General features: G+C 45.3%; 1 protein-coding gene across 1 annotated transcript; it reads left to right on the plus strand.

The window, feature by feature from the left end:
• The first annotated feature begins 157 nt into the window (after positions 1–157).
• On the plus strand, positions 158–26,261 carry LOC102449869 (gametocyte-specific factor 1-like). The gene is made up of 9 exons (XM_014577602.4): positions 158–388; positions 4,072–4,112; positions 4,735–4,849; positions 7,439–7,539; positions 9,059–9,185; positions 10,101–10,187; positions 10,652–10,712; positions 16,001–16,095; positions 21,172–26,261. The coding sequence occupies exons 2-9, from the start codon at positions 4,101–4,103 to the stop codon at positions 21,183–21,185; spliced, it is 612 nt and encodes a 203-aa protein (XP_014433088.1). The 5' UTR covers positions 158–388; positions 4,072–4,100; the 3' UTR covers positions 21,186–26,261.
• Positions 26,262–27,869: the final 1,608 nt, after the last annotated feature.

Consider the following 27,869-nt stretch of genomic DNA (forward strand, 5'->3'; position numbering starts at 1 on the left):
AGCATCCATGACTCCCTCCCTGAGCCATGTTCCCAGCATGCACTGCCCCTGCCCTCAGCTGCTGTCCCAGCATGCACTGCGGCACTGCTGTCAGCATCCACCCTGCAGCCTTAGGGTACTCCCACCAGGTGCCCCCTCCACTCCCAACATGCCCTGCGCGCACAAGCCCGGCGCGCGCGAATCGCTGTGCAGAGGGAGCAGGGCAGGCCCCGCCCTCGCGGCCCCGCCCTGGGAGGCGTGACTCGGGAAGCCTCGTTGCGGTGCTCCGGGGAGGAGAAGAGCCTCGTTGTGATCACACCCGGGGGCGGAGCTTCGCCGCGCCTGCTCGAGGACAGGGAGCTGCCTTCGCGCCAAGGGGCACGCGCTGGATCGGCGCACGGCCTGCTGGGTAACGGGGGGAGCCGCGCTTCCTCCTCAGGGCCCCGCTCGGCGGGGGCGCCCCGGGCTCGAGGCCCTGCCCGGGCTGCCGCGCGGCGCTTCACGGGGTGCGCCCCGCCCGCTGTCCCACCTCAGCGCCACTCGGGCCCCTCGCCCGCATCCCTCTGCTCCAGCCCCCCCGCACCCAGACTCCTTCCCGCCACCCAGCCCCCCCGCATCCCTCCGCTCCAGCCCCCCCGCACCCAGACTCCTTCCCGCCCCCCGCATCCCTCCGCTCCAGCCCCCCCGCACCCAGACTCCTTCCCGCCCCCCCCCCCCCCCCCCCGCATCCCTCCGCTCCAGCCCCCCCGCACCCAGACTCCTTCCCGCCCCCCAGCCCCCCCCGCATCCCTCCGCTCCAGCCCCCCCGCACCCAGACTCCTTCCCGCCACCCAGCCCCCCCGCATCCCTCCGCTCCAGCCCCCCCGCACCCAGACTCCTTCCCGCCCCCCAGCCCCCCCCGCATCCCTCCGCTCCAGCCCCCCCGCACCCAGACTCCTTCCCGCCACCCAGCCCCCCCCCCCCGCATCCCTCCGCTCCAGCCCCCCCGCACCCAGACTCCTTCCCGCCCCCAGCCCCCCCCCACCCCCCCCCGCCCCCCGCCCCCCCCTCCAGCCCCCCCGCACCCAGACTCCTTCCCGCCACCCAGCCCCCCCCGCATCCCTCCGCTCCAGCCCCCCCGCACCCAGACTCCTTCCCGCCACCCAGCCCCCCCCGCATCCCTCCGCTCCAGCCCCCCCGCACCCAGACTCCTTCCCGCCACCCAGCCCCCCCCGCATCCCTCCGCTCCAGCCCCCCCGCACCCAGACTCCTTCCCGCCACCCAGCCCCCCCGCATCCCTCCGCTCCAGCCCCCCCGCACCCAGACTCCTTCCCGCCACCCAGCCCCCCCGCATCCCTCCGCTCCAGCCTCCCCGCACCCAGACTCCTTCCCTCCGCTCCAGCCCCCCCCGCATCCCTCCGCTCCAGCCCCCCCCGCACCCAGACTCCTTCCCGCCACCCAGCCCCCCCGCATCCCTCCGCTCCAGCCCCCCCGCACCCAGACTCCTTCCCGCCACCCAGCCCCCCCATCCCTCCGCTCCAGCCCCCCCGCACCCAGACTCGTTCCCGCCACCCAGCCCCCCCGCATCCCTCCGCTCCAGCCTCCCCGCACCCAGACTCCTTCCCTCCGCTCCAGCCCCCCCCGCATCCCTCCGCTCCAGCCCCCCCGCACCCAGACTCCTTCCCGCCACCCAGCCCCCCCCGCATCCCTCCGCTCCAGCCCCCCCCCCCGCACCCAGACTTCTTGCGTAAGAACATTTTGCGCAAGGGTTCTTGTGCAAGAAAACGTCCACACTGCCATGTGTGATCTGTGCTTTTGCTCAAGAGCATCCATGGCAGTGTGGACGCTCTCCTGCACAAGAAAGCTCTGATGGCCATTTTAACCATAGGGGTTTCTTGCACAAGAAATCCCTGCCAAGTGTCCGCACTGCCCTCTTGCGCAAGCGCTCCTGTGCAAGAGGGCTTACACCTGATAAAGTGTAGCGCTTGTGCAAGAAGCTCTCGCTTACCACACCATACTGTAAATTTCCTTGTGCAAGAGTGGGTGGGCAGTGTGGACGCTCTGCGGATTCTTGTGCAAGATCGGCTGTACTTGTGCAAGAAGCTGCGAGTGTAGACGTAGTTCTCTTGTTGGTCCACACATGCCTTATTGTGCAAGAGCTCTTGTGCAAAAAGGCTTATTCCTCATAGAGGAATAACTCTTGCACAAAAAGCCCTGTCTTCTGACAATCTATAGTACTTTTTCTTGCGCAAAAACACACTTGTAGTGTGGATGCTTCATGAGTTTTTGCACAAAAACTCACGGTGTGGACGTAGCCCTAGAAAGAGGTGATATGTATGGGGGTGGTGGAGGGCGAATGGAATTGGTTCTTCCCTCTCTCCAGTTTGCTTGTACTGAGCATGCTCAATAAGACTGCTGAAGCTGCTGTCCTCATCTGGCTCCCTCAAGCTCTTATTACCCCCTCCCCCAATCAGGGCATACACAGATTGCCCCTCCCCCACGAAATCTGAAATGGGTTGGCACCCTGCCCCACAGTTCAGAGTCCTTGGCTGCCTTCTGCACCCCACCCAAGCCTCCTCATCACTGAGCCTGCACCCAGCTGGAGCTTTCAGCCCCCAAACCCCAGCCCTGAGCTGCTACCTGTGCCTCGTCCCCGGCATGTTAACCCTTTGCCCCTGCTCTGAGTTCCCTCCTGCATCTCAAATTCCTCACCTCTGGCTGCACGCCCTTCTGCCTTCTGACCTCCCTGAAACCAACCTCCTGTTGATGTCCCTGCTCCAGTCTGAGGGAGGTGGAAAGAGGATGGAGTGGGGTGGGGATGTGCCAGGCCTTGGGGAAAAGGGCAGGACAAAGGTGTTTGGTTTTATGCCATTAGAAAGTTGTCAATCCAAAGGAGGATAGATATGTCTGTTCTCTCCAAGTATTCTTAGACTGCTTTATGCCCATGGGCAGCTGGTATAAGAGGCAAGGGAAGGCAAATGCCCTCCCAAGCTACCCAATTGGCCCCACCCACACTCTGCCCCCAGTCCCACCCTCATTCAGCATGGCTCTTCCAGTCTTCTGGGGCTTCCCAGACTTCAGCCCCGCAGAGGCTGGGGACACACTACCAGACCTCCCAGGGCCGAAGAGGCTTGGACTGGGTGCTATCTGTGCTCTGGGGCCAAGGAGAGCCACTTGCTGTGTGTTGCCCACTCTCTGGGGCTGGAGGGAGGGACTTCCCACCCTGCTGTGCTCCAGGGAAGGCTGCAGCTGTCAAGGAGGCACCCATCCTCCCTCCCTGTGGTTTGGAGCCAAGAAGACTGGGTCTGTGTGCTGACTGCCCTCTGTCCCAGTGCTCAAGTAGGGAGGGAGTCTGGGGCTGTGCAGCACCTGCTGGGGGGAGGGCTTACTCCTATAGGGAGAGGAGAGGCTTGGCTCCCATGGGGCCCTGGGTGGCAATGGTGGGGTCTTGGACAGAAGGAGAGGGTGGGAGACCAGTGTTCATTTATTTCCATCCGTGTGCAGAATGAATATTATGTGCACCAAGGCACGAGTGGATGTGCACCGCCAGTAGAAACACATGCTGCTGGCTGTGGCGTTCTGCTAATCAGCTGGAAAAATCTGAATCTCTTCTGGGTATCTACCCAAGCCTCAGCTTCCAGGAAACACTGTTGGGGACTTGCTTCCCTCAGCCCTTAGGTTCACTCACCACCCATGCTCATGCACCCTTAGTGTCATGTGGACTGGGTCATGTGGTTTAGGACATACTAGAAGTCTCTAAAGTGTCCTAGGTCACACCATTCCAGTTTGTCAGAGGCACCTTAAAGTTACTGGCGCTAGTCAGATCTGTAGCTCACATTTGAGTGAGGGATATGTAACTGACACTAGATTCATGAGCTCCAGTTTTATAGGGCATATAATTTTGGTTCTTTGTAAAAGCAACAGCCATATTTTCTGGTGGGCAACAATCTGGGATTTGTCTAGACTGTGCAGTCTTTTAAAATATCTCTTATTTAGATTTACAATTTATCTTGTGGGGAAGGAATTTTTTAAATGACTGTTGCATTCACATTGTATGAATTTCAGTGAATACAGGAGAGACTAACTGCTTTTTTTTTTCTTTTTTAACCGAAGCATCAGGGACAAAGTTCTTCGAAGAGATCATGAGCCACAAGGTAGGCGTAAAAGTGTTGACCAGTCAGGCAGGTTGAGGGGCCTTAGGATGGAACACTAAAGGGCATATAAAAAAAGATACTGGAGCTCCCAAAATACATGGCTCAGTTTTCTTGAAAACTGGTTCTTTTAACCTTGTTAACTATATTGGGCAAAGAGGATGCTTCAGATGAAAATCTGTGCATTTTAACATCTTTTCTCAAGCAAAAGAATGTAATTTCCTGGAAGTTGAAGCTAAAAAACTGCAAAGTTGGCAATTAGGCTTATTTTTAACAGAGTAATTAACCATTGGAAAAATGACCAACTGTTGTCGTTGATTATCACATTTTTAAATAAAAATTGGATATCTTTCTAAAAGATCTGCTTTAGGTCAAACAGGAATTAATTCAGTGAAGTCCTGTGGCTTGTATTTTAGAGAAGCTCAGCCTAGAAAAATGGTTTTCAACCTCTTTTCATTTGTGGATGCCTAACAAATTTTGAATGTAGGTATGGGACCCCTTTGAAAATCTTAGACAAAGTCTGACCCCCACAGTCCATGGATTACAGATTGAAAACCACTCCTAGATTATTATAATTCTCTTCTGGCTTTAGAAATCTGTGAATCTCCCTGTTTTTGATCTATAGGGTAGATATTTTAAGGAGGAGAGAGACGCTCACAGACTGGCTCATAGGGTTCTCCAACAAACCTTGAATCCGCGTTCCTTCAGCTCCAGTAATATAGATTTAGAAAACAACTATGGTAAGTTTCTTTACTGGCTTGTAACATTCATGCAGGGGGCTGATATGTCAAGGTTTCTTCCAATTCTGCAGTTCTATGATTTTATTCATGGCTATTGCAAAGATAGTGAGAAAGCTATCATTGAAAATATTTGGCTTTGTCCATCTGATCCTCTCATCTGAAGAAGTGGGTTTTGCCCATGAAAGCTCATGATACTGTACATATATTTTTGTTAGTCTCTAAGTCTTCTTTTTAAAGTTGCTTTTAACGTTACAGACTTAACATGGCTATCCCTCTGGACTCTTTACAGATGGAGTGGCTTCTAGGGAAGTAACTTTCCTCTGTAGGATTCAAGTGTTCTGGTAGACATTAAGGATGTTAAGAGGCAGGTAATTGGCTTATCGTGTAGTTGACAGAATTTTTATTAACTACACAACTAGTCGATAAGAGAAGGTGCTCATTCCTGGCTTGCACCAGGCCTGAGAGGTACCCCCGCTGTGGCTCTTCAATTTAAATGTAGAGGGAGTTAGGTACGCAGGCAATCCAGCTCTTAGTACATTTAAACTGCTGCAGAGCTGCAGCGGGGTTAGGTCCTTAGCCTGGCGCAATTTGACCATCTGATCATCTCATCTGAAGAAGTGGGTTTTGCCCATGATTTTCTCTCTCTTTTGTTAGTCTCTAATAGGGATGTTAAGTTACAGTTAATTAGCTAGTCAAGTAGTCAATGGAATTTCCATCAGCTACACGATTAGTTGATAAGAGAAGGCTGTGAACCTTCAACTTCTGTAGTCAGGAGTGACTCTCAGCCAGCAGTGTAAACCAGAAGAGTTTAGTCATCTGGAATACAGCATAGACCAGATGTTAGTATAGAAAGCAGGGCAGGAAGTTATAGCAAAGTCTGGCTTGGGACAGCCCAGAGCTCTGGGCTCTACCCCAAGTCTCAAACCAAGGAACTGACCAGGTTCCAGCAGCCCCCACCCCAACCCCCACCTCTCCATCACATCCAGTTGTTTCTCCTCCATCTTTTGTGCTGTTGCACAAAATTCCCACAGTCAGAAGTAGTAGACACTTGTTGTAATTACCCATGTCAGTGTTTCTCAATGGTCTGTACTTGAGATCTGCCTGGTACTGTTTAGGAAGGCAGCAAGCTGGACCCTGGTATCAAAAAGGTTGAAACATGTATATAATCAATCTGGCCCATCCCCTTTACTTCCAGTTCTCTAGAAAATCTTCCACAGTCCATTGTCCCATGTTCGTTTGGTGCATGCTCTCTGTCCACTGTTACCCCCCCCCCTTTTTTTCCTCCACTCAAGCTTATTTGAAGAGTGCATTTAAGCCCGTGAAAGCTCATGATACTGTATATATTTTTTGTTAGTGTCTAAGGTGCCACGGGTCTACTCTGTGTACGGTACGAGATGGGTAAATAGCATGGGATATGTGAGGGGAGACATCTTTGTGATAAGAAAGCTGCTTCATGAACACAAACTGAATCCTGGAGAAGAATCATAGAATACTAGGACTGGAAGGGACCTCGAGAGGTCATCGAGTCCAGTCCCCTGCCCCCATGGCAGGACCAAATACTGTCTAGACCATCCCTGATAGACATTTATCTAACCTACTCTTAAATATCTCCAGAGATAGGGATTCCACAACCTCCCTGGTCAATTTATTCCAGTGTTTAACTACCCTGACAGTCAGGAACTTTTTCCTCATGTCCAACCTAAACCTCCCTTGCTGCAGTTTAAGCCCATTGCTTCTTGTTCTATCCTTAGAGGCCAAGATGAACAAGTTTTCTCCCTCCTCCTTATGACACCCTTTTAGATACCTGTGTATTCTTATGAAAGATTGTCTCTCTTGCCACCAGAAGTTGGTCCTCACCTACCTTGTCTCTTCTGTGTAACTTTTAAGTAATTAAGGTGGCCTGTGGCTCTCTGAGTTGTCGTGTGGACCAGGAAGGAACATTTTAAAAATACCTGTGTTTGGGCTCCTAAGCACCTGCCAATCTCTGCACTGTACAGGACCAAGTGCACTATAGTGCAAATTGCATCCCAGACTTGTTTGATTTTTCTTACTTCAACAGAGATGGCCTTTGGGCATGAACATAAATGCAAAAGATTTACTTCAGAATGCTATGCTTCTGCCAGCCCTTAGCATATCACTATCATCTGACCTCTCTCACACCTACTTTCCCTGTTAGGTGGTTGGGAAAAATATTGCAATTCTGCTTTCGTTTACCTGGATTAAATTTTAAAAAAAGTTAACTAGCTCATTTGATAAGTTCAAGGGTTTTTGTAGTAATGTGTTTCTTTCCAGCTCACTGTTCTGTACTCAATATGTACTGGCCACTTTCTGCACTACTAACTACAATTTCCAAATTTTAAATTGAATATTCCACTCACCAAAAATACAAAGTGAATTTGGTTGGGTACACACAGTGAGTACGAACTAAGCAGTTTTTAACTTTCGTGTAGTCTATTAAAAATTAAAGGCTTAACCCCATTAGAGGACAGTTTCTGTGTTTAATGTGTCTCCACACTTGTTAATTGTGTTGATGTTCTTAATTCTTGTTTTATAGACTGTTTTCTTTTCTTTTCTTTTTTCCTTTGCCAGTTGATGCTTTGGATCCAGAAAAGCTAATACAATGTCCATATGATAACTATCATCAAATCAGGGCTTGTCGGTTTCCCTATCATCTTATAAAGTGCAGGAAGGTAGGATGGGATGTTAAGGTATCTAATGCATTTGAGAAGTGATATTTTGTGAATGCTAATGTGTGATGAGTTTAGTATGCTGTTGCCTTTTGGTGGAAGGCATGTATTCATTTGCACTTAAGCTGGAAACACCTATCTTTGTTTCATATTTGTATGTGTCATCCATTTACCACATAGTAAAAGCATTCAGTTCATCTTTAGTAATGCACTTCAGATCAGTGCATTTGCCGTGAAGAAAGGTGATACAGGTTCTTCAGAAAACTCAGTGATAGGATCTTATGTTCTTGCAACAGTTCATTCATTGGACCAGGATATTTGTCACACTTCAGGCCATGCAGGGAATACATGGATGCCTTCTGGCTGGCCAAAGCAAAAGCAATCTGGTGTTATAGTTAATTCTTTATTTTGCAATGCAGCTGCTAAGCCATCTTATATTAAGTATATATCTAGCTGAAACTTTCTCTTCAGTCTTCTGCCTTGGGCTAGAATTAAATATATTTAACAGGAGAAGCTGCTCCTTTCTTTTGTCCTCTCAATCTAGTCTCTTATTTTAACCTCTCCAGTACTACTGTGTTCTAGTTTACTGGTATCACCAAATGTATATTAGTATAACTGCACCCACATGTTAAGATGTTGTATCAGTATGACCAGGGCTTGACAAATGGCGGCGAAACCTACTCGCCAGCCCCACACTGTGCATGCGCAAGACCCACATTGCTCATGCGCATTCTGCTCGTGAACAGGGCGACCGGCTGAAATCTACTTGCCACGGGTGAGTAGATTCAGTGATTTGTTGAGCCCTGAGTATAACTATTGGCTAAGAATCACACCCCGAGGCAACATAGTTGTAGCAATACAAAAGCCATGCAGAGCTGGCTTGAGCAGTATGTGTTCTTTCTCTGTCAACTTTATCCTTAGGAAAGAGCAAGGGTCTTTAATTCAGTGGGAATAGTAGTACTCTGCTGCATCCACACTAGTCTACCTATACTCCCAAAGTGCTCCTAATATAAATGTGGCCTCAGGTGGAACTTTGAGTAAATTCCATCTTGTTTCAGAAAGGTTAAATTAACTGCAAAGACTTAAGCTCTAGTGCATGCAGGGGCTAGTTCTCTAGTATGTTGCTTTCTTAATTTAAAAAAAGTGGCTGAATTATTTAGGGTTTCAGAGCACTTATTCTCCATGTAGAGTTTTGAGAGCAATTTCATCTGTGCATTGAACCATGTCAGTGATGACATTGCAACAGTTCCACTGCATTTGTACTGAGGCTGCTCTTCAGTCAGATACATTATACTGAATTTAAAAACAAACATAAGCTATGTCATAAAAAATGCATATGCTTTGCTGTTTCCCCACTGCATTTGTGCTCAGCATCTAAGCTGCATTTTGATTTTCCTTGTTTTAATTTTTTTCAAAAACTAATTTCAGGGTGCAAATTGTACAAACCCTTTACTAATGACTAGAAAACACAATGGTTATGGTGCATTCAATGAGTATAGCATGTACTTTTCAATTTCTCTAGAACCACCCTGAAATTGCAAAGCAACTAGCTACGTGCCCCTTTAATGCCCGCCATCAGGTTCCAAAAGCTGAGATCAGCCATCATATATCAAGCTGTGATGACAAAAGCTGCATTGAGCAAGACATTGGTGAGAAAATATTAGATTCCTTTACTCTAAACTCGCTTCTTGAACTCTTGGGCTAGCAGAATTCTAACTTTTGCTGTTAATGTCTAAGATGCCTTAATATTCTATTATTGCATAAGCAACCCTTTAACCATAGTGCTGTGTAATACAGAAGCAGCTGGAGCCCTTGGAGATTTGTATTTCATTCACTCTGTATCCATGCAAATTCTTGCTTGCATTGCATGTGTTATCTGCTAGAGATTTTTAGCATTAAAAAGAAAACTGTACATTGTGCCGTAAACTGTGTATTGAAACAAGATCTATTTGGGAATCTGGGTGGCTTATAGAGGAAAAATAATAGCCGTGAAAGAGGTGGGTCTGTCACCCCAGCACTTAAATCACTTGGTTATGTTGGTCATGTTCAAGTTCTTCTCACCCCAGTGATGTCTGTGTGACTATTACAGCACTGGAAAACAAACTGTTCACTGGCAAAAGTAAACTTGTGCTGAAACTAGTAATGATGTGTATTTTAATGTAGACAGGGCTTAGAGCACGACCATACTGAAAAATCCCTGGGATTGGCAACTAGAGGTCATATCCACCCTGCCAGATCAGTTTGTGGCCTGCGAAATGTTCTGTGTTGTAGCAAACATTTGAGTGATGCAATACAGCCTTTTAGGGTATGGCTTGCCAAAGAGTTCTCATGGATTTTGTGGCCCCTTGTTACCTTCATATTGTCCATTTCTGGCCTTAAGAGTGAAGATCTAAGAGTTTTGCTCTTAAGACTAGGCAAGTACTTGATCAATTTCCAGTGTATGCTATTCCTCTCCAAAGCCTGGAGCTATTTTACAGTTAGGTCAAAAATGATAAATGCCCCTATAAAGGATTTTATTTGATCCAAAAAAAGATTTTCTCACTAAGAATCTTCTTTGTTTTAAGTGAGTCAGTCAAATAACTGCCACAGAGAGAAGATGAACATTGTCAGCACGTGGCAGCCGCCCCCATGTGACGAAGACTGGGATAAAGGTAAGAAAGTAGATTGTCACAGTGGCTGTGAGCCCATACTATTGTCTTCTCTTCCCCCCCCCCCTCCAAGAATTTACATGGACTAGGAGAGAGAGAGAGAGGTTCTATAGACCCTTCTTCATGTTTTGGGATACCCAATTATACTGTCCGTGACCAAATCAAATTCTCCTGCTTCATGGGCTCTTCCATATGCCTACTCTTCTCCACAAAACATCTGTTGTTTCCCATGTGGTCTGTTGCACCATCTGTGCTTTGATGAAAATGGAAATTGATTATAACCTTTACACTTCATATTTCTCAATTAAATGTCTGCTTTGCTGTCACTTATGCCAAGCCTTAGCTCAATTCTCATTTGGTTTTGTAAACCTAGCAACATCCTTGTCATATTTCTCATTTTCTGTTGCTACGACGCTTGCAAAAGTTACTTAGGACTGAGCCACAATGATGTCTGTTTCCTTTGGCAGATCTACAGGAGCAATCAAATTCTACATTCATTTGGGGAACGTTTCGTAGTAGCACAAGCAGGTACCAAAAGGTGTATTCCTTGTGACATTGCTTTCCATAGAAAATGTGCTTTCAGACTACTTCTAATTCTCATTGCCCATTAGGGCAAGAGGCAATTTACTATATGAAACCTGGTTTTGGTGTGACTGGGTGGGGAGTTCCCACTGGAATGGATCAACATTCCTCTGACTCTGTCAGTGTTTCCTGTCTCCTTTTAATGGTAAGGCTGTATAAAAGCGTATAAGAACCTACTCTTGTTACCGTATAATGGTACTATAGTAGAACTAGAGGAGTAGTGATGGTCCTGAATTCAACCCCAACTGGTTATATATTTCTTGGGGTGGTATTAACCACTAAACTGTTATGCTGAGTTTGATAGAAGTGAAGGTTGATGCCAGCTCTTAAAGCCTAAATTGCCTAACTTCTGACAGCTGACCTCCTTCAAGTAACTTCATGACCTGCTGCAAATAACTTCTAACAGGTGGGAAATTTTTGAGGCAGTTAGAACTTGTAGTCAGAAATAATCATTTTATTGTTTGTGAAGAGCAATCAAAATGCAGGTTTGGAAAATGAAGCATAGTGTGTCTGGGCATTATCTCTCTTCTCACCTCCTGACTAAGTCATTTTACTATGCCTCCTCTATCTAATCAGAGGTCATCAGCATATGACCTTACACAGCCTGTAACAGTGACAGAGAATCACTGAAAGATGACCTCTAAAGGTACCAAGTCCAATCGCCTGTACTCATGGCAGGACCAAGTATTATCACTCCCATCTCTGAGAGGTGTTTGTCTAACAAGTTCTTAAAATCTCTGAGATTCTACAGCCTCCACAGACAATTTATTCCAGATCTTAACTACACTGACAGGAAGTCATTCCTAACGGCTAACCTAAATCTCCCTTTCTGCAGTTTAAGTCCATTGTTTCGTGTCCTATCTTAGAATCACAGAGCTGGAAGAGACCACAGGAGGTCATCAAATCCAGCCCCTTACCGAAAGCAGGACCAACCCCAACTAAATCATCCCTTCCAGGGCTTTGTCATGCCGAAACTTAAAAACCTCTAGGGATGGAGATTCCACCACTTCCGTAGGTAACCCATTCCAGTGCTTCACCACCCTCCTAGGCTATGTCTAGACTGCAAACCTCTTTCGAAAGAGGCTCTTTTGAAAGATACTTTCAAAAGAGCCTCTTTCGAAAGAGAGCGTCTAGACTGCACGTTGAACTTTCGAAAAAGCGGCTTGCTTTTTCGAAAGAAAGCATCCAGTGAGTCTGGATGCTCTCTTTCGAAGAAGCCCTATTTACATTGAAGAACGCCTTCTTTCGAAAGAGGAACTTTCGAAAGAAGGCGTTCTTCCTCGTGAAATGAGGTTTACCGCCATCGAAAGAAAAGCCGCGTTCTTTCGATTTAATTTCGAAAGAACGCGGCTTGAGTCTGGACGCAGGGGAAGTTTTTTTCGGAAAAAGGCTACTTTTCCCGAAAAAACCCCTGAGTCTGGACACAGCCTTAGTGAAATAATAGTTTTTCCTGATATCCAACCTAGACCTCCCCCACTGTAACTTGAGACCATTGCTCCTTGTTCTACCATCTGTCACCTCTGAGAACAGCCTCTCTCCATCCTCTTTGGAACCTCCCTTCAGGAAGTTGAAGGCTGCTATCAACACCCCCCTCACTCTTCTCTTCTTCTGCAGACTAAATAAGCTCAAATCTCTCAGCCTCTCCTCGTAAGTCAAGTGCTCCAACCCCTAATTATTTTGGTTGCCCTCCACTGGACCCTCTCCAATGTGTTCACATCCTTTCTGTAGTGGGAAGCCCAGAATTGGGTGCAGTATTCCAGATGTGGCCTCACTAGTGCCAAATAAAGGAGTATAAATCACTTCTCTAGATCAGCTGGCAATTCTCCTCCTAATGCACCCTAATATGCTATTAGCCTTCTTGGCTACATTGACTATTTTGAATGCCTGCATTTGCATCCCTAGTTCGAACTAGGGTGCAAGTGTAGACATACCCTTAGGCATGTAGGTTGATTGTTGTGTCCTTAAACCAATACTGGTTAATCAAAACAAAAATACCCCATGTGTTTATTATCAAAACAAAACTACTGTTGCAAGTATAGTAAATGACTGGGTGTTAAAAGCCATGGAGTAAAATAGACTCGGGGAAATACCTGGGTCTTAATCCTTAGTTACAAGAGAAAAACAACCAGCTCAGACATGATTTCCAACCCCCAACAAGTAAAACAATTAACCTGACAGACTATCTAAACTTTTCCCTACTTACACATTTCAAGGAGTCACATTCCTGGGAGAGCCTGACTCCCTTGGTACCTGGAGAAAAACTGCTCTGATCTAAAAACAAAAAGAGAGTGAGAGAACCCCTTTCTCAGTTTGAAATTCCTAATTGCATTTCTTTCCCTCTACTATGTGCTGATTAGGCCTCAGTTGAAGTATTGTGTCCAATTCTGGGCACCACATTTCAAGGAAGATGTGGAGAAATTGGAGAAGGTCCGGAGAAAAGCAACAACAATGATTGAAGTTCTAGAAAACATGACCTTTGAGGGAAGATTGAAAGAATTGGGCATGTTTAGTTTAGAAAAGAGGGGACATGAGAGCCGTTTTCAAGTATCTGAAAGGGTGTTACAAGGAGGAGGGAGAAAAATGTTTTCATTGGCCTCTGATGAAAGGACTAGAAGCAATGGGCTTAAATTGCAGCAAGGATAGTTTAGGCTGGACATTAAGAAAAACTTCCTAACTGTCAGGGTGGTTAAACACTGGAATAAATTGCCTAGGAGGTTGTGGAATCCATCAGTGGAGATATTTAAGAGCAGGTTGGATAGGCATCTATCAGAGGTGATCTAGACGGTGCTTGGTCCTGCTGTGAGGGCAGGAGACTAGACTCAATGACCTCTCAAGATCCCTTCCAGTTCTAGGATTCTATCCTGCATCCCTATCCCACTCACTGGCATCACTGTCCCACACATTGAACCCTTCACTTTTGTTTCCACCCCAGAGCCTAAGGGGGTCTACAAAATCCACTATCTCTTGACCCCCAGAAAAGTAAATCTGGCCTATGGGAAGCTCAGTCCTCCCTGTCTCTTCCCCTCACCCTGTGGGGCTAGAGTGCCAAAAGAGTGAAGTGTCTCACTCAGTTGGGGACTACATCTGTGAGGGTTGACGGAGGAGTTTTTTTTTTTTTTTTTTTGCTTCTCACTTGTGTGGTCCCCAACTGATTTTTTTTTTTCCTGTGGATCAGTGGTTTCTGACCCAAAAAAGGTTGCCCCTACCACTGCCATAATGAAGAAAATGTTGAAATCTTTTGTGTTTGACATAGAAGAATATTTTACATTATTTAAAATGAAGTCTGATAAACTAACATTAAGCAGATTAAGCATTTTAATTTTCTCATAATTTAAATTAAACTGTTCTTACCAGCTACAGCACTAGCTGAATGGCTTGGGCATAATTATGTAATTAACAGTGAGTTTCCATTACCACCTGGTGGTCCACGGAGAGGTTTGCATTGATCCAGGTGGTCCACAGGGTGAGCGGTGGAGAGGACTCCTCTCTCCTTCCCAGCAGAGTGGCATGGCCCAGGACAGGAGGGTTAAATCTTGGCACGCCACTTTGGAAAGGTTGCTGACCCCTGACCTAGTAAATAAAACCACAATCAAAGCCTAAAATACTTGGAAGATTGAATATGAATTAGTGAATTCTTACCCTGGCTGATGAGGCAAGCAAGCTTGCGGATTCTTAAGGGACAAGCTGCATTTGCTTTGCAGTTTGGGATTCCAAGTCTTTTTGTTTTGGAGCTTCTCTCTGAGTTGTGGGAAAATGAACAACACCTTGCCTTCTATCATTTTTTCATATGGCAGAAACTCTTCTAACCCAGGCCAGTTTGTAGAAAAATACAGGTATCTAAAATGAATTCCAGATATATGTGATCTGGTCACATGCCCTTGTAGTCATAGCAGCCAGTACTTGCAAGATGATTGAAAGGTCCACAGGAAGGCCAAGCTATTTCAAAGCCCATGGTCTTTGTTGATGAGCCATTAGCATTGTTTGGTTTCTTCATTGTTGTAGCCCATAATCCCTCAAATCCCTGAAAATGCTGACCATGGTCATTTACCAGAGTAAAAGCCCTTTGAAATAGAGCCCTAGTCAATATTCATAACTTTGGATACAAAAATTACACAAGCGACGAGGAGTCCTGTGACATTTTATAGACTAACAGATTTATTGGAGCATAAGCTTTCGTGGGCAAAGACCCACTTAGTCAGATGCATGTAATGGAAATTCCAGAGGCAGGTATAAATATACAGGCATAAGAAAAGAGTACCAATCAAGAGTAAGGCTAGAGATAATGAGGTCAATTCAGTCAGGGAGGATGAGGCCCACTTATACAGGCAGACAAATAAGAAAATCATATTCAGTAATTCTAATGTCATCTTATGTAATCTATTTTGTACAAAAGTTATAATTATGTTTTAATCATATCATCATATTATTATTCTATTACTATTACTGTAGGGTGTAGTGTCATACATCCTTTTTACTTGAGATCAAATTTTGAATTTTAATCTTATCCTTCAAGGCCTTGCAACCCCTCCCTATTGGGTATCATATGCAGCAAACTGTCATTATCTAAACCATTTAAGTTATTTTATAGAGCTGGACCCAGAATTGATACCTGTGGGAGCCCATTCGATATGCCCTTCCAGCTGACTGTGAACCACTGATAACTACTTTCTGGGAATGATTTTTCAGTTATTTTCCCACCTTACAGCAGCTCCATTTCTGTAATTTCCTTAGTTTGTTTTATTAGGCGGTCATGTGAGCCAGTATCAAAAGTCTTAATAAACTCAAGGTACACCACATCTACCACTTTCCTTCTCCCTCCCTCCCATCGACACAGCATTTTACCATTCCAAAGAAAGCAATTAGGTTTGTTTCTCACAACTTGTTCTTGACAAATCCATGCTGTTATTTACAATAGGATGTGTGCTGAGATACTATTTACAGTTGAGAACAGTGCACTATTTATAACATAGTTTTTTCTTGATACCTTTTGGCTTCTTTCTTGTTTGGGTGACTGATTAACTGGTGATTTTAGCTGAAAAGTAGATGGTATCAACATATTTAACACTCTTCTCTAGACTTTGAGAGGATCAGTAACTCTTCTGATTGCATGAAGGTTTATATTAATTTACATACTCTGTCTGCTTCAAGGTTAGAAAAATAATTGGGTATTATATGGTAAAGGCATTTGGCTAAAAAGTACACATGTGCAGGATAATTTTTATTTGATCCTTCAGCTCTGGATCCAGTGTAGTAATGGAGCAAAAGAGTAACCTAACAGCAGGCATGAGAGCACCCAAGTCCTTGCCATATATCCTATCCTGGAAAAGCAGTAAGTACAAAGGCACGTGGCCTGCCCATGCTGTAAGCTAGAACCTGCATGTTAGCTAAAAGTAGAGTGTGTGAACTTTTTTCTCTATTTTTATTCCATGTGTCAGCATTCACCTGCATAAATTGAAATGTTTTTATTACTACCGTGATGAGCAAGTGGAGATGGGAAGCTCTGTAACACAGTCCTTCCTACAAGTAACTCAATTCCTGTCATGGATGGAGTGTTTTCTGGGTCCAGGTTTTATTTCACAGTAGGAAAGTAAAATGCTCTGTGGCAAAGGAGCTCCATGTATTGTCCCCATTACTATAGCAGCTGACATTGAAATACCAGATTATTATTCACCATGATTTGTTAAATAAAAGTTGAGGCTTACAAACAAGTCTGAGTTTGGCACAGTGGAACTCAATGCAGTTGTAGCTTTTTGGGCATAACTGCTACTGGAGTCAGTGGGAGCTATACATGTGTAGCAGCTGCAGCGTTTGGTTTTGTTTTGCAGAACTTGATTGAAGTTTCAAGGGTGCATCTATCCAAGGGAACCTGCCAACATTACTTCCAAGGGGATGTAACCTAAACACTGAAAAGGCCATTGTTGTTTGGAATAAGTGTGTACTGAAGGCCATGTTTTCACTCTGGGGAAGATTGATGCTGCTGTGATCAATCTTCCAGAGTTTGATTAAGTGGGTTTAGTAAAGACCCACTAAATTGAACTTAAACGGCTTCCCCATCAGTGGCCAGTACTCCTGCTCCAGCATGGAGTAAGGGAAGCTGACAGAATTATTTGCTCCCGTTGGCCTCCTGCTATGGGCATAGTGGGGAAACTAGAATCAGGTAAAGTGATTCCAGCTAAGTTGTTAACATAGCTAGAGTTGCGTATCATAATGTAACCTTCCCCTTTCATGTAGACCTGGCCTTAGGAAGTCATCTGCATAGCAGTATAGCAGTGTGCACTCCTAGAGGAATTCAGTGCTAAAAATTAAACAATCTGCACACAATTTTTTAAAATTCTGCATATTTCAGTTGTCAAAATAATCACACCAGTTTCAATTATTTTTGGTAATTAATTTATTTCAAAATACCTGTCAGTAAGTATGTCGTAACAATACAGGCAACAAAAAATATTTCCTCAGGAGTAGAGTCAAAGAAACTTCTGTGACAACCCAGTTCCTGTTTCTTTGTTATGCTTTTGTTAGTTACCTCGGTCTGGGTATGTCTCTTGTGCCTGATGAGCACATCTTGGGAGAAATGTCTGCCCCTCCAGTTTGAGACATTGCTCCCATATCCTTAGGATACAAGTATGAGGCACAGCACAGCCCAGATACCTGTACCCTCAACTCCCTAGAGCCTAGGGAACAGAGGGAGAAACAGCCTGATGCTGGGTCCCTGGCTTGTAGAGAATTTCCTGCACGCTGCTTTCTTCCTTCAGGACATAATGGGAACAGCAGCTGCATGGAATAGTCCATCTCCCTCTCCTCCTGACAGTGTCATGTATTTATGAGCTGGAGAGCCATTTACCTTAGGGCCAGAGTTAGTCCTCAGATCCCACTAGTGGGCCAGCAGGCACCCCTCTCTAGCAGAAAGTCTCCTGGCTCTCGTACATCCCCTTGCTCTGTTGCAGTGAAGCGGAACAACTGGGATGGTCTGGGAAATGGAAACAGAGCAGAGGCTGCTGCATTACTCTGCTTCTCTGCAGCGCCTGCTGCCACACTGAGTGCAGGATGGTGGGGCAGAGACTGACCTCGGCTGTCACCCTCCTAAGCCTCCTAGTAATCCCAGGGGGAAGGGGCGAGATTGAGAGGGAGAAGGCAGAGCAGGGGTGGGAAGAGGCAGGGTGGGTGTAGGTGGTGCAAGGACTGGACTTGGGCAAAGGGTATGGAAACCCTCCCCAGGGGCCCAGAGATTCATGTGCCAACAGCTATGTGCAGGTCATGTGAACTGCTCGGGCTGCAAATGGGCCACGAGACTGAGATCCCTGGCCAAGATGGTCAGGAATGCAGCCCTGTGCTTTTGTTGATTCTAAACAGGTGACTGCCAGAAGCAGGGGTGAATTATTCCATAATTGCTGTGTTCTATTCACTCTCCCGAAGCTCTCGTGGGGACTGCCATTGGAGACAGAATACTGGGCAAGAGGGGACATAGTCTGACCCAGTATGGCAGCTCTTGTGTTCTTGTCAACTCTTGCCACGTATGACTCCTCCGAAGATTTTTTTCTTTAAAATACAATTCAGTTTATCCAAAACCCTTTGTCCAAAAATCCTGCTCCTCAAAGCACTTAGTTCAGAGTAGGGATGTGAAAGTGTTCATGGTTAAATGCAGGCTTCCGGTACATGTGGGGAGATGGCTTAAATGCCAGCTGTCCACATGCACTGGCTCCCAAGGAGCCGCCTGTTGCCCCATCCTGCTGCCTGCGGGAGGAGGGCTGCGGGCAGGCAGGAGCCGGTACACACAGGGATCCAGCTGCTCTCTCCCCCATGTAACCATTTTCCACAAATATACATTTTAACATTCCTAGTTCAGAGTAACTATAATTAAACAGCCTGGTGATCAGCCATGCCATTCAGGGCTTAAGGAAGGAGTTTCTTGTACTTACAGAATGCTTACTTGAAAATATTTTACCCCTTAGCAACAAGCACAAAGGATGTTAAATTGCAGTTATCTGGCTAATTGTTTAATTGATTCAGTTTGTATCGACTCCACGATTAGTCAATAAGGGCTGCTCTGCAGAGCCACAGTGTGGGTAGCTCCTGGAGCCAGCTCAAGTCGGCACTGAGCAACCCCCGGCTTGTGCAGACTCCGGGAGCCACCTGCGCTGCTGCTCTGCATTTTAAATGTAGTAAGAGCTGCCAGCCGGGCTCTTACTACATTTAAAATGCAGAGGTGCAGTATTCTGGATCAGCATAAGCCAGACTGCGCAGTCCCGACTTGTGCTGAGTCCAGCAGCCCCTGTTCGTGACAGACAGGGCTGCCCATGGGCAGGGGCTGCTGCCAGAACAGCCTTTGCCCCAGGTGAGCCTCAGCCCACTGTGAACAGAGGCTGCTTCACAGCAGTCTCCCTCTGCTGCCCTCTAAGGGTATGTCTACTGGTAGTTCGGAATAGGAAGCCTAATCCGAACTACCTACTTCGTGCCGCGTGTAGCCGCGGGCACAGAGTCCGAACTAGCGGACATTTAAAAATGGCGGCGCCCGGCAACTTGCAAATGAAGCCCGGGAAATTCAAATCCCAGGCTTCATTTGCAACTCCGGTTGCCTACATTACCAGCCTAGTTCGAACTAGGGTGGTAGTATAGACATACCCTAATAGAGGCAGGAGGGAGGGGAATGGGCAGGGGGCATTGTGGAGGGGTGCTGGGAGAAACGGCTTTTTAAGTCGGCTCCCTCCAGCACTGGCTCCTGTTTTTCCCCCTCTTGCTGCCTCTTGTACAGAAAGCAGCAAGGAGGGAAGCGAGTAGTTGAGTACTCGAGGAAGTTTATGCTTATCGGGTAGTTGAATAGTCAACTGCTTGCTCACATCTTTAACAAGCACTAACTAGAAGGAGGTGTAACCCACTGAGCGTTTTGCTGCTGTTCTCTTGTCAAACTGTAGCTATGATGGACAGGCCGTAAAGCTGTCCTGTTCTGGCGATGCCTGTGATTTGAAAGGAAGGAAGATTTTGCAAGAGAATTCCTTTGAAGTAGCCATTACTTTAAATGCCAGTGAGAATTACAGTCTTTTACTTTTGCCAATGACAGAACATCTGTGATCTGAGCATATGTTCCCAGCTTGAGCCCCAATAACTGTAGAGACTGTTTGCTTGATCTTAACATGATACTTAAGCCTCCAGTGCCTCAGTTTCGCTGTCTATAGAATGCAGCAATAGCCACTTTGCAGGGTCTCTGAGAAGATAAACATGTGAACTATAAAGTATCTTCACATGAAAGGTGATGAAGCGCAAAGTAGCATTATTAGGGTTTACCTTTGAGTAGAAATTTTCCAGTTTAAAAAAAAAAGCAGGCCTTTGCAGGAGATCCCATTGGAACACACTTACTTGACACCTGCTGTACATTGCTAGGTAAAAGTGTGAATGAATGAAGGATACAGTATCATAAGCACAGTTATTTGCAGTGCAAAATACACTCCACCTAAATGGAAAGCTTGGTGTGAAGTTTTTGTAGTTCTCACATTTTTATCACTGTATTTTAATTTAGCAAGTCACGTTTCATGTAACTAACTTCGAGGGGCTGACTGAGAAATATATTTCAAAAGTATGTCTAACAGCCTGCTTGAAATACCCGATTTAAGAAAAATCTGACAGTTATAATACACTATGCTAATCAACTGCTTTTTCCCACCATGCAGTTCTTCTGTCAAAAGCAGCTTTACATAAAACACAAGGTGGAAGTGGAAGACTGACAGATATGATTAATTCCCAAGGAAATGTGTTTTCCTCAGATGTTAAATCTACAAATTCATTATATTATTATTTATATTATTGTTACAAGCAGGATCTCAGGGTGCTTAGGGTTGTACAAACAGAGAATAATAAGACAAAGATCTTAGAATCCCAGTAAGAATCTGAAAGTCACACTGGCTTGTGCTTTGCCAAGAATTAGAAATTCTGCAGCTGGAACTCTGTTTGACTAATCTGGTCATTCAGAAGCCAGCTCTCACTCTCAGCTGTGCTGGCTTGCAGAAGTAGTTTGGTCAGTAAAGTAAGCAGAAAGATAACAAACAAATGCACATAAGTAGCAGATAAGAGTAAAAAGAACTAATATCCTTGCTTTTCAAGCCAGAACAGTACTTGAAAAATGCCGCATTAAAACTATCTGCTTAGAGCTTCAGTGAAGTTTGAATTTTGTCTCCAAAACACTTCTCTTTTGGACTCCTTGTGAGACTGCAAACTGCCTGGTTCTGAGCACAAGTGTGGAGGAACAGTACACGTGTCTCAAAGGTTTAACAGTTTTTTACTTTGGGGGTGGGGATGATAACTTATGGACCTAGATTGAATCCAAAGCAATTTATCTGATGCTTACCACTCGGGGATGATGTTAGAACTGCTGTTGTTGATATCTTAAATTGCTTTCTTTTTAATCTGATTGCAGGAGCTTGTAACTGAAGACTGGAGAAGAGGCTGCAATTGAGTCCACATCTTTTTTCCTGTAGAAAAGTGAGGTGCTAGCTCATTAGTAGACTCAGACTAAACACCCTTTGTGTTGGCTAAGCACTTGTAGCCCTAACCTTTCCTCAGAACTGTCCTTCACATACCTGCCTGCCTCGAAACTGCCCAGACCAAGGTAGTTAGAATGCTGTTAACCCCTTGATACCAGAGATCAGACCTTCAAAAACAAACTCTGTGCCAAGGAGCTAGCAGAGTTCAAACCACCTGGAAGAGCATGCTCTGTAAGTTAGTTACCTCTAGGGTGTTCAGCCTAAATCACTTCTGGACTCCTGCATATCTAGGGATTAAAATGTGTTATAGCTGTTTAGCGCTGTATGTTATTGACGAAACGTTCCTCTCAGGGATTGCTATGCTAGGTTAGACCACTGGTCCATGTGAGGGTAAGCTTTCAAAGTGGTACAAATCTCCTTGCAGGGGAATTAGGCATCTGAATATTTGGCTCCTTAAGTTTCTCTCTAGAGCCCTTGAATGTGTGTTAGTCCTCATGTGTCCCTTGGTCAGATCAGCAGCAGCTCTTAGGCCCTCCTGTTGTGCCCATCCACTTGCTGTTTGGACTGTAGATGGTGCATAGGGGAATCAAAGCAATACACCTTTAAAACAAAATATTCTCATTGCTTTGTTTAGGCCCAAAAGGGGATTCTGCAAGCTAGCCTCCTTATCAATAGAACGGCTTCATTCTGCTTAAACACCTTGGCAGCCCTAACACTGCATCTCTCCACATTGTGCCCAGTGCAAGCAGCTCCTTGAGTGCCTCTGGCCTAGCACCCCTCTCTGCTCTCACTCAGACTCTTGTGCAATGGGAGCTTGCCATGAGTTTTTCTTTTATCACAGACCACTTTGTGGCATTGAGTTCTGAGGAGGAGTTCTTGTGATTCACAGGGAAGGCGAGGGATGTTGATTTTTATAAGGATAGGGCTGGGGTGTCAGGAACGTTACATATGTTGGAACATCCACCAGTCCAGCTCCCGGTGTCAGATGAGCTAGATAGTCTCACACTTTAATGTTATCTGGCTAGATCCTTGTACCTCGCTCTGTCCAATCTGTGTCCAGCAGTGCATAGGGGACAGGGGAGCTAGAGATTTCCCTGACCTCAAGTGAACTCAATGAATTTCACATCACCTGCTCCCTTCTTGGGTGCTGGAGTGACTCTTATTGGAACATGGTACACTTCAGCCATCCTTGGCCCAGCAGCCCCTGGAGAACTGCTGTAATCAGCATAGTTTCAAGTAGTCCTTAGGCTCCGTTAATTAGACTAGGAAATATTTGAATCATCAGCTGGCTCCAGCATCAGCATATCAGCCAGACATGGGATCTGGGCCGTGTCCTGTTTCCCCTCCACCACACACAAGAATGAAGAGCAAAGGCCCCTCCTTGCTCTTTGACAAGAATGACTGTTTGATCTTGCACTGGAAGAATAATTCTGTGCTTGACACTAGGTTGTCACCATGGAAACCAATATAGGACTAGTCCTTTGAGGCAGTGAAATGTTTTTGGTCAAAAGGGAAGTGTAACAGAATCCCCGTCTGCCATTCTGACAAGAAATACAAACATGCCCTGGTTAGTGAGCTCTTCATGCACCTATTGTTGCATCCATGAGACACTCTTCAGAAATCTCAAATAGTGATTTCAGTGTTACATGTCTGGCATTGCAGCTTAGGAGGTCCCATTTGCAAACTCAATGAGAGAGATATCTGAACACTTGTGATAATGGGTAAATAGCACGTTCCCAATGTGAGCATCAGCTCTATTATAAAACTTTGTGGGCAGTTGCAACCTGAACATATAATTTTTCTTGAGGACAGAATTTGGCAATTAAATCTAGTCTACAAATCCCAGTGCATGTGGAATAACTCTCCCTAACAATTGCATGTAATGGCAGCATATTGTTAACCTCCGAATTCAATTGGCACAGTATGTAAGTACCTCCATAGAATGTATTTTTCAGTATACTGTTAGGCCTGCATGTTTGCCTCCAAAGGACAGATAGTCGTGGGACTCCTAGGCTAGCTATTCAGATGCTTTTCCTCAGATTTGTGGAGGCAGGAAGGTTCACAGAATTCAGACACTGAGGCTACGGCTACACTGTAGCCTTCTTCTGGAAAAGCTTATGCAAATGAAGCATAGCGTGGAATATTGCTGTGCTTCATTTTCATAATTAATTAGCAGCTGCTTTTACGCAAGAGGCGCTTTTGAGGAAGAACGGCTCTTGCACAATAAGGGAGTTTTGCCCAAAAAGGAGCCGTCTACACAGCTCCTTTTTGCGCAAAAGTGGCTGCTAATTAATTATGCAAATGAAGCATGGAGTGGCATTTGCATAAGCTTTTCCAGAAGAAGGCGACCGTGTAGCTGTAGCACGAGAGTGACCCTCAGCATCAGGGCAGGAACTACAACGGCATTAGCTTGTGTGAGATCTCCCAAAGGCCTTGTTTGGCTGTCAGGCTTGCCTACAGTATGAACGTCGTTGAAATAGTTGTTTTGGATTTCCTCCCTCTGTGGACATTTACTGATGAATAAGAGTGCCCTTTCCTAATTTAGTTTAAAGCTTAATTTATGTCCAAAATGGATTAAGCTAAATGAGAAAAGGGCTCTCTGAATTCTAGGACAGAATGTCTACACAGGGTCTTAGACTGCTTGAGCTATTCTAGTAAACTTCCATGTGTAGTGACCCTCACTGCTCCTGGTGGCACAAATGGGAGCCTTTGGCTTCACTGGGAGCAGTTAGGCCAAAACTGCACGTTTCTAAAATCTCACCCTCTTGTATTAAAAAGTGAGGAAATTTGGAGTCAGGTTTAGGGCAGCATGTCTTTCCCCTACTATGAGATCCTGAAAATAATCCCCTTTTGTCTAATTGTCCCAGCCTGTCACCTTCAGCATTCCTACTAACAAGCTCTGACCTTATCTAGTCTGTCCCCACCCTCCTCCCTTTCATCTTAGTAGGGCCTTACTAACATGCACATGTGACCTTACAGCTAACACTATCAGAACCTGAGTTGGGCTTTGATCTAACTGATCCATGCAATAAATAAGAGACACACACCCATTTCAAAGCATACCCAGAAGGGGTCTGGCAGCTTGGGCAGCCTTAACTGTAGTAGAAGCAAGCAACCTTTTATCTAGTGGGCTGCAGATAAGTTACTGCAACTGCAGGGGAGTTTTTGTCTTACCCCTGTGAAAGATAACACCTTAACTTGAAAGGGGACATCTTGGAGAAGAGACAACCTACTCTGATGTCCTTTCTGATCTGCCAGATTTAGGCAAAATGCTCCTGAATGCTGCAGACAGGTGCTCTTGTCTCTTGAGGTTATGATCTCTGTGATGCTCTAACATCTACAGGGGTGTTTTTTTTTTTTTTTTTGGTAGCATTTTATTTGTGTGTTTGGATTTTGAGGGTCAGACCCTTCGATTCTTTCCAACCCACTTTCATGTTTGTTGTCCTTAGTTTGTGAGCGGTCAGTTCATTTGGTCTGTGGCCCCCATCAAATACAGCAGTTCAGAGGGCTCCATCTAAGCAGAGTACTCTGGCAGTGGTGTATCGGTGAACTGTGCTGAACCTGTTCCAGGCTTTGGGGTCACAGGAATGGGTCAGGGCCCATGTGTGCTTCAGAATAAAACTATGCCATAATTCTCTCTGGCAGGGCCCCTGATACAGCAGGTCTGCAGCCCCAAAGTGGATGTCACTCCCTGTCAGGTCTCAGTCTTGTGTTAATTCATGGAAAATGTGTAGCTGCTTTGCTTAGGAAAGCTGTTTTGTTGTATGTCTTCTGAAGCCCCTGGAGCATTGGTTGAGGTTATAGACTAATGGCCTGTGAAATTTCCTAACCACAACAGAACCACTTCAAGTGGAGTGAGAAAGTATTTGTCGCCCTCAGACTGGCAGCTGGAAAGGTGTTTGCCTGTGACCTAGTTTCAGCCTGAACCAAAACTGTGACTGAATCTTAATACCTTGAAAACAGTGGTTCATGTTGACACCTAGATGCAACCTTATCTAGTGGTACATCCAGGGACTGTGTACAATGGGCAAGGTCCTCTTCTAGGGTGAATTGGCTTCAGTGGAGCCATGCCTCTCTACACTGGCTGAGAGTCTGGTCCAGAATACGCAGTTCTAAAACACTGTGTTCTTGCTGAAATGGACACCCCAAAGGCACCAGTATCCTGAACTGGAAACCGGTGCTGTGCTGTCAGAGACCACCCAGCACCATCTGTCTTGTGTGAAAATACAGCTTGTTTCCAAAATCAGAGCCAGACCTGGTGATTGGAAAGTGACTCCTGCAGAGAGCCATGGGGCCCAGGTCATTGGTGTCTGAACACTTCTGGCAGCAGGGCAGCATGTCGCAACAGCTTTGCGGTGGTGGGAGTGAAGGCACAGGATAGCAGTGAGCTGGGGCAGAATGTATGCTGGATAAATCAGTGGTGGTCTTCCTTAGAGGAAAGCGTCACCTAACCACCCAACAGCTTGATGCTCCTCCAGGGTTAAGTTAGAGAAGCCTGTTGGCAACAGTTACTCTGGTTTACATTAAAGTGCGTTTCATCTAAAGTTTTATTTTCTCAAGTTTTATTTTTGGAAGTGTTAAGGATGGGCTAATTACAACTTTCTATTGTGGGCTGTTAGAAACAGTGTAACTAATAGCCATTGGACAATTCCTGCCGCTACTTAGGTGTAGTTCTGAAAATCCAGGTCCCAAAACATGTACCAGATTTTCAAGATTGCCCAGGATTCATCAAGAAGAATGGAAGCTATTGGAAAACCTTGCCAAATACTCATTGACCAGTGTGCTGGAGGGAACTGCTTTGGTTACACTTCAGGTGCTTTTGTGAATTTGTATTTGCTTTGCACTTGTGTAATGTTACACTGCATAAAGCTGAACCAGTGAGTCTTATAGAGAAAAGAGAGTTAGTTTCTCAGAGGTGAAAATAACCTGAACTTGAGGTTTTGTGTTTTTGATATTTCTGTTCATACAAGATGGCCATGACTTTACTTTTGTTTGTATTGAAATAAAATCTGCTTTTTGGGTTTCTGAGACTGCCTTTTCATTTTATACCATTTTAACAGGCCATTTTATTTTCTTTGTCTTTCAGCACAAAAATGAAGAGAAAACATAACCTTTATATAGCATCTCTGCTAATCCTTTAAGCAGTACTGTCTGCTCTCAAGAATTCCATCATCTCAAATGGTAGATTACATTACCTCCAGTGCTGACTGGTGATTTCTAGATTGTAGTGAGATTGGTGACTGAGCTGTGTATGCCTTTTAACAAGGCTGTGCACCGGAGAATACATCTGATTTAAGGAGGTAATTGCTCCAGTCTAGCAACAGGAAAATAAGCTCCCACTAGCAGCAATCAGAGCAACACAAATTGATTTTGGGCTGTGGGTAACATTTCCAATGTTCAAATGACATAGGAGCCTTTGGCTTTGTGTGGGGAAAGACTTTTTTTTTTTAATGTAGGTAAAGGTCTGAATTACAGCTACTCTAGTTACATGGGTCGAATGCTTGTGTCCACAGAGTCCAGTATCCAAAGGGCCTTGGCTGGTTTGCAAAAAACAGCAAGGAGTCCTGTAGCACCTTAGGCCATGTTTCCACTTGCTGGAGGATTCATGCTCTGGCAATTGATCATCTGGGGTTTGATTTAGTGGGTCTAGTAAAGTGCTGAGGGTGCTCCCATCAGCGCCAGTACTCTGCTTGAGGAGTAAGAGAAGTTGACGGGAGCATTTCTTCCATGAACCTTCTGCTATGGGGCCACCCCAGAAAATCTGTGCACGTAGCTGAAGTTGCATACCTTGCATCGATTTTCTCTGCCAGTGTAGACCTGGCCTCAGACATTAAGTGAATTTTAATCCACGAAAGCTTATGTCCCAATAAATGATACCCTTTAAGGGTGCGTCCACCCTGCACCATAACTCAAAATAAGATACACAATTTTATTATCTTATTTCAATGCTACTTTGAAATAGCTTATTTTGTCATTTGGCGTTGTCTACACAGTGCCAAATTATAAAATAAAGCACTATTCTGAAACGTCCCTTACTCCTTGTGGAATGAGGTTTACAGGGACATTGGCATAACGAGCCTGAAATAATGGGCTAGCTGTGAAGACGTGGGATAGCTATTTCAGGATACTATTTCGTTGCAGTATAGACATAGCTTAAGGTGCCACTGGACTCATTGTTTTTGCAGATGCAGACTAACACAGCTACCCCTCTGAGACACTGTTGGTTTGGTTTATATCACTTGGGAAGGGTTTGAAACTAAGGCAACCTACTGGAATAAGTGTGTCCCTGCTGGCAGGTTACACAACTGCTGACACAATTCTTAAACATGTACATTAACCTGAGTTCCAGTCATGCCCATCAATCATTTCTCGGTTTCCAAAGCAATACAGCATTAGGAAATGCAGTTAAGATTTAAATGTCAGTTCCATTATCTGGTAAAACAGCAAGATTCCACAAAACCAAGCCCAGCTTTATCTTGTGCCAAATACTAAATTTTAATGAATCTAATTTTGAGTCTGAAGTGTAGTAGCTACTGTATCTGTCAGTGTCTTCCTCCATGTGTACAGCTTAATGTTAGTGTTTATAATATACTCTGACCTTGCATGTAAACAAAATACCAATCACTCTAGC

The sequence above is a fragment of the Pelodiscus sinensis genome, chromosome 31, assembly GCF_052426305.1.
Source record: "Pelodiscus sinensis isolate ZL-2025 chromosome 31, ASM5242630v1, whole genome shotgun sequence".
In the NCBI taxonomy this organism is placed as follows: Eukaryota; Metazoa; Chordata; order Testudines; family Trionychidae; genus Pelodiscus; species Pelodiscus sinensis.